General features: G+C 39.1%; 1 protein-coding gene across 1 annotated transcript in view; it reads left to right on the forward strand.

Moving 5' to 3' along the window:
- TRIO (trio Rho guanine nucleotide exchange factor) overlaps positions 1-5,088 on the forward strand; it is a 266,591-nt gene extending 261,503 nt beyond the window's left edge. Inside the window, exons 56-57 of the mRNA XM_081322967.1 lie at positions 2,045-2,183; positions 2,636-5,088. Coding sequence (XP_081179093.1) covers positions 2,045-2,183; positions 2,636-3,178 — 682 coding nt within the window. The 3' untranslated portion in view covers positions 3,179-5,088. The remainder of the gene's footprint in view (positions 1-2,044; positions 2,184-2,635) is intronic.
- The last annotated feature ends 10,740 nt before the right edge of the window (positions 5,089-15,828 follow it).

A 15,828-nucleotide genomic window follows, 5' to 3' on the forward strand; every position in this document is an offset into this window, starting at 1 on the left:
TTGCTTTTTGTTTTTTGGAATCTTCACTGTTTAATAATGATTCCTTGTGATCACTTTGGTATTGGAGATGGAATTCAAAAGTCAGAACATGAACTAATACAGATTCCAATTTGTCCTATTATGCCATATTTGGGAACTGAAATCAAGAGGATTGTTAATTGTGCTAAACATGTGGATGTTCTTAGCTGTATCCATAGGTTTGGAAACTATCAAGGGGTCCAGAATTGTGGATTTGTGTGTAGTATAAGGGCTGGCTGCAAATTTATTATAATTTGTTATGTGGTACTGGAGGGAAATTTTTTACTGAACTGGCAACAATGGATTGTTCTTTTGTGTTGCTTGTCACATTTGGATTAGTACCGCTTTATAAAGCCCTAGTAAGACCAGGGCTTTTCAACCTTTTCACCCATTGTACCACTTTTAGGATATGCCAATATCTGAGTACCACCAGTCGCCTAGCAAGGTGTCAAAAACTTAATGACCAAAAAAAAAAGGAAAAAAGTGATGAAGTACAGGTAGTCCTTGACTTACAACAGTTCACTTAGTGACTGTTCGAAGTTACAATGGCACTGAAAAAGTGCCCCCCAAGCCACAGCCGACCAAGACACCTGCCTGCCTGCCCGGTGGTGAGGTGGGGGGTGTTTGGTTTTTATTCCCCCCATCTGCTGGGTGGTTGCAGCAGGTTTTGGTCACTTCACATGACCCTGGGACACTGTGACCGTCATAAATATGAATCAGTTGCCAAGCATTGAATGTAAATCACAAGACCCTGGAGATGCTGCAACATTCCAGCTGATCGGTGCTTCTTCTGGGCTCAGAAGTGCCAGGATCAGTGCTGAGCTCCAGCTGGAGCCTGGCGCTGATCCTGGCGCTTCTACTGAGCCCTGACAGCCCCGAAGAAGCGCTGATCCTGGCGCTTCCGCTGAGCCCTGACAACCCTGCAGCTCCAGCCGCCTCTCACTCAGGCTTGTGCGGTGCTGCCACTGGTTCAGCTCATTCTCCTCCCCTGCTACCCCTTTTCTAGGATGGTCGCGTACCACCTGCCAGGTGCCAATGTACCACAGGTGGTACCCGTACCACTGGTTAAAAAGCCCTGGGTAAGACCATTCCTGGAATACTGCAACCAGTTTTGGTCACCATACTACAAAAAAGATGTTGAGACCTTGGAGAAAGCTCAGAGAAGAGCAACTAAAATGATCAAAGGCCTGGAGACTAAAACATATGAAGAATAGCTGCAGGACTTGGGTTTGGCTAGTCTAAAGAAAAGAAGAAATAGGGGTGATATGATAGCAGTGTTCTAGTATTTGACGGGCTACCACAAAGAAGAGGGTGTCAAACTATTCTCCAAAGCACAGAGGGCAGGACAGGAAACAATGGTTGGAAACTGACCAAAGAGAGAAACAACCTGGAATTAAGGAGAAACTTCCTAACAGTGAGGACAATAAACCAGTGGAACAGCTTGCCTTCAGAAATCGTGGGCGCTCCATCACTAGACATTTTTAAGAAGAGACTAGACAGTCACTTGTCTGAAATGGTATAGGTTCTTCTGCTCGAGCAGGGGGCTGGACTAGAAGACCTCCAAGGTCCCTTCCAGTCTAGTTCTAGTCAAGAGAGTGCTGACAAAGAGAAAAGGAAGGCAATCTTTGAGCAATCCTAACAATTTTTTCAGAATTTTTTTCTTTATAACATAACAAAGCCTTTATTCCCCAGCATCATCAATTTTGTGGTTATATTGCGTAATTAATTTTATATAATTTATGTAATATAGAAAAATTATATAAAGATAATTTTATATAATAAAGTAAAAGTGAAAAAAGACTGACATATCCTACATGAGGTAGAAACACATTCTCAAATGATGACAAGTAATACATGAAAGGGGTTACTAAACTTCATTCTGAATTAGCAAAATTAATTTCTTAGTAGTTGGACTAGAAGGTTCACTTTAGAAATGGTACTTTTTAGAAACTGATGCATGTTAGTCTTTACTTGTGAAATGCAGGCTATTGTCTTTATTTTGAACATGATGCTTATGCTTTCACAGGGCCAACCAGGGTCGCCTTCTTGATTACATTATACAATGGGGAAATCTCACTGAAGGAAAGATCAAGCTGTATCTGTGGGAGATTCTGGAAGCTGTACATTATCTCCACAATTGCAGAATAGTACACTTGGACCTAAAGGTGAAGTGGGCAGCAGGTTTTTTTTCTCTTCCAAAGCCAAAGCGAACCATTGACATCAAAACATTTTTTGGAGCACTTAAAATGTTTTTACTTGAGGGTATCTCATTATATGTTTAGAAACTAGCATTCAGCAAGCATATTATTGCCATCCAACACAATTAAATTTTACAAGTTGTAGACCATGTTCCTGATGAATTCTTGTATAAAATTTAATGTTGCTTTTACTTTATTAAATGTATGTTATGATCAGCAAATTGAAATGCCTTTCTTCTAGTAAGCCTATACGTGTATATTTTTCCTTTTGACAGCTGACCTCTTTAAAAATACTCACAATTGGTTAGTGTTTTTTTTGTTTGTTTGTTTCAAAAAACAGAAGATGCAAAAAAAATTATAAAGTAACTGTTAGAACTTGAGCTGGTATAACATAGCTGAGAATTTGTCTTCTCTTTCAGCCCGAAAACATTCTGGTGGATAAGAGTTTGGCCAAAGCAACAATCAGATTGGCTGACTTTGGAGATGCAGTTCAGCTCAACACTACTTATTATATCCACCAGTTATTTGGGAACCCAGAATTTGCAGCTCCTGAAATTATCCTTGGAAATCCCGTCTCCCTGACCTCAGATGTGTGGAGCATTGGAGTGCTCACATATGTCCTCCTTAGTGGCGTGTCTCCTTTCTTGGATGAAAGTGTAGAGGAAACCTGCCTGAACATTTGTCGCTTAGACTTTAGCTTCCCAGATGACTACTTCAAAGGAGTAAGCCAGAAGGCCAAAGATTTTGTATGTTTCTTATTGCAGGATGACCCAGCCAAGCGTCCTTCTGCTGCACTGGCCCTCCAGGAGCAATGGCTGCAGCCAGGCAGTGCCAAAAGTGCTGACAGCATTGACATAGCCAGACTGACTTCATTCATTGAGCGGCGAAAACACCAGAACGATGTTCGACCCATTCGTAGCATTAAAAACTTTTTACAGAGCAGGCTCTTGCCAAAAGTTTAACCTATCTTTGATGTTCTCTCTCATTCTCTTTCACCTGTCAGTTAAACTGAGGATGAAGCTCTCCTGCCAATCAGCTGTTGACTTGAATTTGGGGTGAAGAAGATAAAAAAAAATCAGCTGCTAGCATGGTTCATCGTGTGAAAATGTATTCCAAGTAAATCTGCACACAATTGTACTTGGGACTAGCAGTGTAAAACTACGTTGGGGTGGAGGACTACAACACTGTACTCTGCAAAAGGCAATGAAGAACATTATACTTATAACAGTATTTTATTCAGGTTTCTGCAAAAAAAAACACTTTTTTTAGAAAAAAGTCAAATGAGAATTAAAATTTTGCGAATGACCTTAACTAGGATTTTCAAGATTTTAGACAAAGGAACTATGCCTATGATCAAAGCACTGGTGTTAAAAAAGACAAAATATGGTCACTGACACTTAAAAATGATTTAACAAAATGGCTGTCCATTTGGATGGTGCCCATTTTGGACCATCCAGTTTTTGTTTTCATTTTTGACTTGGACATAGAGCTTTCCAGTTGCCTCGCCTGTGTATACCTTGCATAGCAGTGCACTGAGATCAGGCTCTGCTTTTAAGTGCATCCAACCTCAAGATTTTTGCATACAGATAGAATGAACCATTTTGCTCTGATAAAATGTAGGCCTTACTTGTAAATAGACTATTACCTGCCTTCAATCTGTGTCTCTATTTTTTGCCCTCTTTTCCTTCCTCCTAAATGGTGGTATACCACTGTGCGGGTCTTTAGTTCAGATCAGCTTTGGCTGGACCTATCAGAAAAGAACTCCTGAGTTTGGTAACAAATAGGCCAACCTCTACCACCAAGCAGGAAACAGCAGGAAGATAATACTGTAAATGCACTCACTTTGGGATTTTTTTTTAATTTTATTTCATATCATGTGCAATGTTGTGGCTTTAACATTTTATGCAACTATTTATGAGACCTTCAGTTGTAACTGTAATAAATATATAGGAAAAAAAAGCACATTCATAGTATGGTGAGCTTTATGACTTTGTGCTTGGAAATTCCAGGGTCGGTCGGGGTGGGTGAAGGTTTATCAATATGTTGTAAACTAGTTGAACTTGATGCTTATCTTAGAACTTTGTTAAAAGGTCAACCTGGTTTTAAAAGATTGTAAAATTATTTTCATCTCCTGAAAAACAAACTGGATTTTAAAACTGGGGAATGTTTTATTGAAGTTTGGTTTGGTTTGGTTGGTTTGTTGTTCAAAATGCCAAAGTATTATTTTCCCCTCAAAATTAATTTCTATTTTATAGAATGTTCAGATTTGTCTACTGCTTTTTCTACAATACTAAGCAAAGTTTGTGTTCTTCAAAGAAAATGCTATCAAGCAACCGTGGACCAGAACCTGACATCAGATGGCGAGATCTTTACTGAATAATGAAAAAAAAAAGATTAATAGGTGGAATATTGAGATATTAATGGTTTCCTGTGCATTAGACAAGGACATCCAGTCAACATATATTTCTTGTGTGTAATGAGCCTTGGGGAAAAAAATAAGCCGGCATCCCATACAAAATAGTTATACGACCCATCTTAAACTATCACCTGGTTATAATTTTAGTGTTTGTGGCTCCCATTGTAAACTATTTATTTTTCTTTTGTTTTTCTTTTACTTTTGTAAAACTGTACAGAAACTTTTAAAATAAGAATTGAAATCAAAACTGGATGGATGTACATTCATACCAACCATAACTTTTTTGCTTCAGAATTATTTTATTTCCTACCTTAGTTGAAGTTTCACTTTATTTTGCATGTATATTTTTTGTACAGTGATGTTGCGTGTTTACACAGTATGATGTGATGTATATATTTTATTTTGCCATTAGTTATTTTTTAAAAAAATTAAACATATTTAACAAATGTGCCTGATTTTTTTATATATATCAAAGAGTTGTAAAAAAATCTGAAATATTTTTAGTTGACAAATTACAATCAGTGTAAATATCTTTGGTATAATACAAATATTAACTAACACAGCTTTCCTAATTTCATCCACAATATATGCCCATTAAGAGGAAGCATTAGATTAATATTCATTAATCTGCTACTTGGCATCCGCTGTTATATTACAACAGTTACTGCAAAATATTGTAACTTATCAAAAGATTAGGGGAAGTTATTAAATTGTAGAAATCTCTTGTAATTGTGTCATTCTAATCTATTGCACACAGGAGATTTCTTTGTATGTGTACTCACCTGTTTGTATATATCTGGGTGAGTATATTTTATCTAACATATTACCGTATTTTTCGGACCATAAGACGCACCGGACCATAAGACGCACCCAGTTTTTAGAGCAGGAAAACAAGAAAAAAAATTCTTTCTCCTTCTCTCTCTCTCCCTCTCTTTATCTCTCTCTCTCTTTCTCTCCCTCCCTCTCCCATTGTCCCTTCCTTCCTTCCTTCCTTCCCTCCCTCTTTGTCCTTCCCTCTCTGCATTAGAGCAGTACCCACGGAGGCGGTCCTGCAGCCCGGCTTTCTCTTGCAGAAAGCAAGCTGAAACGGAGTGAGGGAGATTGCCAGAAATGCGAATCGGCCGATCTCGCGCTCCTGCAAACTCCCTCACTTGGTTTCAGCTTCCCTTGCTACAAGAGAAAGGAGGCTGAAACGAGGCAGATTGCAGCAGCGCGAGATCAGCCGATTCGCATTCCTGGCAATCTCCCTCACTCCGTTTCAGCCTGCTTTCTCTTGTAGCAAGGGAAGCTGAAACCGAGCGAGGGAGAGTGCAGGAGCGTGAGATCGGCGTTTCTCAGCACGTGCTGATTCGTGCTCCTGACAATCTCCCTTGCTTTCCACTTGCGGAGGTTGGGGCTGGCCATACGGATCACCTTCGCACCATAAGACGCACCCACTTTTGGGGGAAAAAAGTGCGTCTTATGGTCCGAAAAATACGGTACATTACTTCCCATTAAATGAAATCTTAAATGAGTTTACAAATATTTTGCATTGTAAAAGAAAAATTTCAGTAAAACATTGTTTAAAACATAAACAATTTAGGAGCATTTTCTTTTTTATTACCTTATAATTTAGGCCCTAGAGCAGGGCTTTTCAACCAGTGGTACAGGTACCACCTGTGGTACATTGGCACCTGGCAGGTGATACGCGACCATCCTAGAAAAGTGGTAGCTGGGGAGGGGAAGGAGCTGAACCGGTGGCAGCACCGCACAAGCCTGAGTGAGAGACGGCTGGAGCTGCAGGGCTGTCAGGGCTCAGCGGAAGCGCCAGGATCAGCACCAGGCTCCAGCTGGAGCATAATGCTGATCCTGGCGCTTCTGAACCCAGAAGAAGCGCCTATCAGTTGGAATGTTGCAGCATCTCCAGGGTCTTGTGATTTATGTTCAGATGCTTGGCAGCTGATTCATATTTATGACGGTCACAGTGTCCCAGGGTCATGTGAAGTGAGCAAAACCTGCTGCAACCACTCAACAGAGGGGGGGGGAATAAAAACCAAACACCCACCCCACCCCACTCCCACGGCCAATCCTCGACAGAAATGCTCACAACAATGAAAACCTCAGACAGGAGGAAGAGTGCCGCCGGGCGGGCAAGGTGTCTTGCTGTGGCTTGGGGGGGCACTTTTTTCAGTGCCATTGTAACGTCAGACAGTCACTAAGTGACGAGGATTACCTGTACTTCATCACTTCCCCCCCCCTTTTTTTTGGGTCATCAAGTTTTGACACCTTGCTAGGCAACTGGTGGTACTCAGATGTTGCCATATCCTAAAAGTGGTACAATGGGTGAAAAGGTTGAAAAGCCCTGTTCTAGAGAAGGCTCACAGCTATTCATCTTCCAGTGTTTCCAGAAGTATAAATAGAACACATAAATCAATATAGATATATGTAAGTATATAGAACTGCATTTCTCTACATTGTGTGCAGCTTTGCTTTTAGGGATCACTTTTCATATGAGGACACTATTAAAAAAAACTTTTTGACGGTTTCTTTTTTACTGCACGTAAGTAAAATGTAAAGTTCTTACACAATAGCTGCGAGCACATATTTTTTATTGTGTTTATAACAAAGCTTCTAGTGCTAATAGGATGATGACGATGATGATGCAGCACGATTTAGCTTAGGAAGGAAAGCTAAGCATGAAAAGGTCAAGTCTTATTCAAAGCAATCATTTTGACTGAGATTGATTTCTCCTTCAGTTATTAATGCAAGTACGTTAGTGGATCAAGTAAGATACCTGTGTGGATACCTAGATGACAGGGAGGGTAGGCAATGAAAAGGCACGGAAGTAAAGGAAGGAGTTAGAATGAGCAAGGCATCTGAGAATCCAGACTAGAAACTTAATGGAAAGATAAGATTTGAACAGTGAAGAAGCTATAGGCTTGGAACTGCTGAGAAAGAATATGTGCTTTCTCTAGAGCAGCAGCCTCAAACCTTTTGGGCATCGGGGCAGTTTCATGGAGGCATTTTTTTCCATGGACCGGGGCAGCGTGTTATTGCACAATGCCTGGATCCTGTGCGTGCACATTTGGGGCTTCACTTGCTTGTGTGGACCTGTTCCTAGTGGTCCACAGACTATTGCTGGTCAGTGACCTGGGGATTGGGGACAGTGGTGGGATTCAGCCAGTTCGCACCAGTTCGGCAAAACCTGTAGTTAATTTTATGTTGCCCAGGCCCAGAATGGACGTCCAGAAGCGGCATCCACACACAGAACCAGTGGCTTACATATTTGAATCCCACCACTGGTTGGGGACCCTTGCTATACAGTACAGCACAAATTCTGGAGGAACCATGTTTCCTACAACTGCATTGCTCTGCTCTGTAGACATTTAGATGAAGATTCACACAAGCATATCTCAGGTAGTGACAGTGTATAGCTGATATTGTCTGGTTCTGAAGCCAACTCAGGTTGGGTGAAAGCAATCAGCATATCATTCTACAAGCAACAAGAACACTTATCACATTAAATTTCAAGAAGAGAATAAGCTTTAAAACTCAAAACACCAAGATAGTCTGATTCCAGGCTGTAGTTTCACTATGTTTGTTCCTCAAGAGCTTAGTTTAGACATCCAAGTTCTAGGAACAAGAAGTGGCAAAAAAAGTGTTTCTACCAATGGTTCATCCTTTCAAGGAGAGCTTTGAGCTATCTTTCTCTTGGAAGTCTAGAAAACAGAGAAAATGTTTCTAGTAAAAGAGAATTGTTTCTATTAAACAATATGAAGCACCACAGTTCCAAGTCACTGAACTCAATATTCATGATAAATTTCCTTGACAACCCACAATTAAATATTTTATGGTTTCAACACTTTAAGACTGCATTGAAGTCATTAAGGACCTGACAGATTACATCCCAGAGTTCTGAAGGAGCTGGAAGATTTTATCTCAGAACCATTGCACCACATCTTTCAAAAATCCTGGAGCACTGGGGAAGTACCTGAGGACTGGAAAAGGGCTGATGTGATTCCCATTTTCAAGAAAGGGGAAAAAATGGACCCAGGAAACTAGACCAATCAGTTTAACATCAATACCTGGGAAGATCCTAGAAAAGATAATAAAAAAAAACAGATCTGCGAACAACTAGAAGCAAACAAAGTTATAACTAATAGCCAGCACGGGTTTCTTAAAAACAAATCATGCCAAAACAATCTTATTTCATTCTTTGACAAAGTGACCAACCTAATAGACCAGCAAAACGCTGTGGACATAGTAAACCTAGACTTCAGTAAGGCATATGATAAAGTAGATCACAACCTACTCCTTGGTAAGCTTGAAAAAGATAGAATAGACAACATCACCACAAGATGGATCTGTAGCTGGCTGGCAAACATACTCAATGAGTAGTCCTCAATGGCACTTCATCCACATGGAAAGAAGCAGTGGGGTACCACAAGGTTCCGCCTTAGGCCCAATACTCTTCAATATTTTCATCAATGACTTAGATGAGGGAATTGAAGGGGAACTCATCAAATTTTCAGATGACACCAAACTGGCAGGAGTAGTTAACACCCCAGAAGACAAACTCAGGATCCAAAAAGATCTTGACAAACCTGAACAATGGGCCCTATCCAACAAAATGAGTTTCAATGTGGAGAAAAGCAAAGTTTTACATTTAGGTAGGAAAAATCAAAGGTACAAGCACAGATTGGGCAAGACCTGGCTTAAAAACAGTAACTGTGAGAGGGATCTTGGAGTCTTAGTGGACGATCACTTAACCATGAACCAGCAGTGTGCAGCAGCAGCCAAAAAAGCTAATAAAATCCTGGGCTGTATAAACAGGCATAGGATCAAGATCACGTGAATACCGCTTTATAAAACCCTAGTAAGACCACATCTGGAATACTGCAGCCAATTTTGGTCACCATATCACAAAAAAGATGTTGAGAGTTTGGAAAAAATTCAGAGAAGAGCAACTAAGATGATCAAAGGCCTGGAGACTAAAACATATGAAAAACGGCTGTAGGACTTGGGTTTGGCTAGCCTAAAGAAAAGAAGAAATAGAGGAGACACGATAGCAGTATTCCAGTATTTGAGGGGCTCCCACAAAGAAGAGGGGGTCACATTATTCACCAAAGCACAGAGGGCAGGACAAGAAACAATGGTTGGAAACTGATCAAAGACAGAAGCAACCTGGAATTAAGGAGAAACTTCCTGACAGTGAAAACAATTAACCAGTGGAACAGCTTGCCTTCAGAAATTGTGGGCACTCCATCACTACAGATTTTTAAAAAGAGGCTAGAGACAGTCACTTGTCTGAGATGGTACAGGTTCTCCTGCTTGAGCAGGGGGCTGGACTAGAAGACCCCCAAGGTCCCTTTAAGCTCTATTCTATTATAAGTTATTGAAAAATCCTTATTTGTGGGTTGAGAATCCTCTTACATAGCTGTTGAAAAGCTGCTATGCTAGTCACCCAAGCATTTATTATTAGTTTCCATTGAAATAAAATATAAAAATACACAGTCACATTTCTAGGTATAAGAGGTAACATAATTGCCATAATAGGTAATTTCAAGCAATAAGAACACCTATGTAAGCAAAAATTATAGTTAATACTTTGTTTATTGTGATCGCAAAGGGTAGGACCTCAGCCCTTAGGGGAGGTACTTCTGCATCTGCAAATGTTTTTGGTAATTTTCATCCTCTTCCAATCACAGTTTCCAATATGTCCACCCAAACAGATATATTGATTGTATAAACATATACACCCCTCTAAATGGTTTTTTTCCACTCAATTTCAGAGTGAAAAAAGTGAATTTGATAGATTCTGCATTGGGTCGTATTCCATGAATTAATTCTATGGGTATCCTGAATCACAAGCAATTTGGCTGCTAAGGAATGTAACCAAGGCCAGCATGACCCCCATTCTTAACCAAGTCTTTTGAAAAGCTCATATTGTAAAGTACGGGAGTAGAATAACACCTATTAATTTATTAAATTCATTTAAAATTTATCTATTTTTTTCAAATATAAATTTAACTGCAATATAAAACAACATAAAACTTAAACTAAAAAAAAATCCTATGCCACAAAGCAAATTCGCTCTACTAAAAGATAGTATGATATTGTGTCTTCAGTGTACATTAGTAAGTACCTGTGAGAACTAAATGGCACTAAAACCTACTTTTTCTCTGACCAAGAAATTCACTTATAATTATGTGATAACTGTTTCCAAGATTTGTTTAGTTTAGTTTATTAATATTTAGTTTATTAATATGTGACAGTGATACAGTCTTTCCCTCTATTCCTGTACATTTACCCTTTAAATACATCATAAGGCTTTTTTTAAAAAAGTTTTTCTTACAAGTTCTGCTACCGTATAAAGAACAATTTAATGTGAAAAGAAAGTGCAACTTCTTTATATACTCTGATAAAAAGGCATAAAGCTTTTTATAAGAACAGCATAAGCCAAGTAAATTGTTTTAGATTGACGACGGATTAAATTAGGCTTTCTCTATGCTAAAAAAAAAAGTTTCCTTCATTATATTGTTGGGCTGGGTTTTGGTTTTGGGTGTGTGTCTCTGTGTGTGTTTGGTGCAGTGTACAAGCTATGAAGCTTTTTTTGAGATTATCGGAAATGATAACAGGAAGTTTTGCCTCCCTGCTATTAGTTCTATAAAGATTAGCCATTTATGAAAATATGTTTTGCTACAACCAGCAACTAAAGAAGGGGAAGCAGGAACTCTATCTGAAAAGGTTTTTGTCTCATTACCACTCTAAAATAAATAATATTGATCAACCAGACAAGCAAGGAAATGAAATGCCAAGGAGCTGATGAACTTCAGTGTTCATTCGAAAGGGGAAAGCGAGTTTCTAAAGCTGAAATGAAATGTACATAGGAGAGAAAAGAGTCTTCTTCAGTACTTTTAAAGCCCTGAAAGACTTTAAAATTGAACAACAGGTAGACCGTGTTTAGTGACCACAACTAGGATTATCAACTCAGGCGTTAAGCAAAACAGTCACTAAGTGAAATCTCAACAACTGTGCTTACAATCTTTCCTCAGCTTTCCTTTGCTTTACAAACCTGCAAAGTTCTTCAGTGTGAGAACTGATCATAAAGTTACTTTTTTATCACTGCTGTAACTGTGAACAGTCACTGTACGAGGCAGACACTAAGCGAGGACTATCTGTATATGTAAGCTTTATATAAATCTTTCCAAAGGGATATCTTACAATCTTATACTCCGCATAAAAAAAAAGAAATTTTGATTATACGTTATGGTGGGTATTTTTTTCCTTCAATGCCAAAGTCAACTGTCATGTGACAGTATTCTAGAGAAATTAGAGGAAGAACAAATTTGCTGGGCATTAGCCTCCAGTGTGAGAAGAATTGCTGACCTTGCATAATCTAGCTCAGAAACTTTATAAAAAGCTGATTTCCAGTGTTGTATTGGCAAATAATTGGAGGGAATAATTGTATCATCCTTTGATAGTTTCCGGTGAGGTGTTTAGAATGTATGAATTAAATGAAAAATAAGCTATTGGGAAAACATTCTTCTTGCACTACTGAAAATCAGCTCAAAGATTCAATCAAATCAAGGAGTAAAGTTTCTAAGTAATTGCCTAAACACTTCAGGTAAGCTTTATGTTTAATCTTTCAACAAAAACTCTAAAAAATCTGATGTATGTGTTGAACACAGTCACTTCTCAGAGAACTTTGTGCTTTCCACTTTCTGAAACAAGTTATCTTTTTAGTGGCACTCATAATTTAGACGTTCCTCTCAAAGAAAGCTCATCAAATTTTATTTGTTGAGATATTTTACCTAATAATATATATTTAAATGTTTGGCCGGTATTTTGAGTTCTTTCGAATAAGTGGCATTGTTGCTATATGCTGCACATATTGTTTTTAGCTATTTTGTTTTTAGGTAAGGCTTTTTTGTGAGGAAAACTGGCTTTTTAATTCCCCATGTGACTGAAACTGTGTTAAATGAATTTTAGAATATATTGTACCAGTCCCAAAAACTCATTTTGATTTTGCAGACAGAATTCATGTAAGGCAAAAGACAGGCTTTTTGCTCAAATATAAAATTGCATTGAAAATGTATTCTTGATCTGAAGTCTGCAACTAATTTGCACATTTTAACTATGTATTTGCATGTAATAGTTACAATGGTGTCTATCAGACTACTATTGGAGACCAGGCTTCAGTCCAAATTGTTTGCTCAAGGAGTATTGGTTTCTATCTTCTGCATATATGCTCAATGTTAAAATTTAACTAGCTTCTGGACTACATTGGCTTGATAGAAATTAATTATTTATCTGAAGTAGGCTTGAATCATTTGAGTAAAAAAAAATCACTTTTACAAGTTTTGCAGCAATAGTATTGTTTGCAACTATACATTTTTAAGAATAGCATTCCCCATCTGAAGGCAAGGCTGCCTGGGAATGACAGGTAGTCCTCAACTTACAGCTGGTCACTTAGCAACTGTTCAGAGTTATAATGGGCTCTAAAAAGGGACAAATGACTCAGATTCAAAGTTCGAACATCCAGCCCTCCTGCAGTCAAGTAACTGCATTTTGGGCACCCGGCAACTGACCCACATTTACAGCCATTCGTAGCATTCTGCAGTCACATGATCACGATTTATGATGTTCTTTCTGGAAATCAGCATTTATTTCCATTTTCTGGAAAACAAAAACGCCCATAGCAAACAATGGATTTGCTTAGCAACCACAAATTCACTTAACAACTATGGTGATTTATTTAACTACTGCCGCAAAAGGGTTATAAAATCATGCATGGTCATTTGATGACCTGTTTTATGACTGTCATGACTTATGACTGAAATTTCAGGGTTCAATTATGGTCATAAGTCAAGGACTTCCTGTATAGCAGTTCTAATACATTAGAACTAAGGACACTGTATAAGGCTGTCTAAATTTTACTAACCTGGGCAATAATTATAGCAAAATAATCAGAAGTCTACTACTGATTCTGGCAATGACAAATTAAAGGCAAGGCATCTATGGAAATATAACAATGGCCAGATTCAAAATTCAGCCATGATGACAGATGTAATGGATACTCATATCATGGAAAAGATCAATAGCTTGTAACTTTGGGTGCTGGGGAGAAATATCTTGCTTGATCCAATAAACATCTGTGCAGTTTAGCACTCAGTTTTAGCTGTGTCACTCATAACAGTTCTCAAAAATGCACAAGTATCTTAAATAAGATTAAATATCCTTTGTCTGGTGTCATTTTTCTTCATAGGTTAATAGCCATTGACAGATGCATTTCCAATAAATTCATCACACTAACCTGCTAGGGAAGCTCCAAATTTTTATGTGGGTAGAAGAGCACAGGTAGTCCTCATCTTACAACCACAACTGAGCCCAAATTTTCTATTGCTAAGCGAGGCATTTCTTAAGTGAGTTTTGTCCCATTTTATGACTTTTCTTGCCACAGTTGTTAAGTGAATCACTACAGTTCTTAAATTATTAACACGGTTGTTAAGTGAATCTGGCTTCCCCCTTGACTTTGCTTGTCAGAAGGTCATAAAAGGAGATCACATGACCCTCGGGGACATTGCAGCCGTCATAAATATAAATCAGTTGCCAAGCATCTGAGTTTTGATCACATGAACCATGGAGATGCTGCAACGGTTGTAAGTGTAAAAAACGGTCATAAGCCATTGTTTTTCAGTGCTGTTGTAACTTCAAATGGTTATTACACGAATGGTTGTAAGTCAAGGACTACCTGTAGTTGCATTTATGCGTATTGTCTACCTATCTACAGGACTACCTGTAGAGTGACTGACATTCCTAACCCTCATTTCTGAGTTTAGCCTACTTCGGAACGATTAGTACTAGCGATTCATTATGTGTGCTTGCATGTCACGTGTACGTTAGATATAATGCAAAGCACAGCAGTAGATAACGCAAAGCAACTCGGAGCAATGTTTTTAAAAGATGCGAGTTAATAGACATCTCAGTTCTTGCCCTCCACTTTTTGAAGTCCTTCTGAAGAAACCTTGCTAAGAAAACCGCAGGGACTTGTCCAGGCAGTCCCCAAGAATCAATGTGTCTTGAAGGCATGCACACACAACAATAAGTATTCAATGACAAAGCATACTTCGAGTGGGAGGGCATTCTTCATCATTTTCTGCATTGTTTATAGCAAGTTATTGGCTAAAAGTACTTGGTGGGGAGGGAAGGACTCTTCCTGGTGGTATTGCAAACCCTGATCAGATGTCTTCAGATCACCACTAGGCACTCACTGAGATGCTTATTTGCCAAGCTTTATTGAGCTAAAGTAAGCTTCTCTGAGGGGGTTAGTTCTGCCTGTCCTCTCTGCTCTCTCGTATGCTTACTGTACAACTGAGAAAGCTGAGCAAGTACTGCAAGACAGTTTATTTTGTACTTGTTTTCTCCACTGTTTCTTTGTGCAGATGGTCCTTGACGTACGACCACAACTGAGCCCAGAATTGATGTTGCTAAATGAGAAATTTGTTAACTGAACTTTGTCCCATTTTACGATTTTTCTTGCCACATCTTTCAAGCGAATCAAAGCCTTGTTAAATTAGTAACACGGTTGTCAAGCGAATCAGGCTTCCCCATAGAGTTTGCTTGTCAGAAGGTCACCAAAGATGGTCACACAACCCCCCCCCGGGGACACCGCCACCATCATAAATGTGAACCAGTTGTCCAGCATCCGAATGTAAATCATGTGACCGTGGGGATGCTGCAGCAGTCATACGTGTGAAAAACGGTCATAAGTCACTTTTTTTTCAGTGCCGGTGTAACTTCCAACAGTCACTGATCAAACTGTTGTAAGTCAAGGACTACCTGTATTTGGAAATGCATTTTAAAAACTGCATGCAGTAAACAATAGGGTGTCTTCTAACTTCATAAAAATTATAAAGGAATTCGCCCACAGCAGTTTCCATCCTTTCGGATGGGGCTCTGGAGAACATCACTTCTGAGGGGTCCTTGGTGCCCTCTGAGTTGGCTTGTTTTCCTGCAGACGTTTCGTTACTAGGTAACTAGGTAACACAATCAGTGCTAGTAAGGAGTGCTGTTTGCTGTTGGTTTACCTTGCCTGTCTGGGGTGGGGGCGGTCTTAGGGATTCTTTGGTTGGGCTGTTTATTAATGGCTCTGTGGCAGTTTCTTGATCGGGGTGTTAACTAGACTGTTGGTCTGAAGGTAAGCAAGTAAGCAAT

This window comes from Vipera berus (assembly GCF_964194415.1).
Source record: "Vipera berus genome assembly, chromosome: 3".
Lineage (NCBI taxonomy): Eukaryota > Metazoa > Chordata > Lepidosauria > Squamata > Viperidae > Vipera > Vipera berus.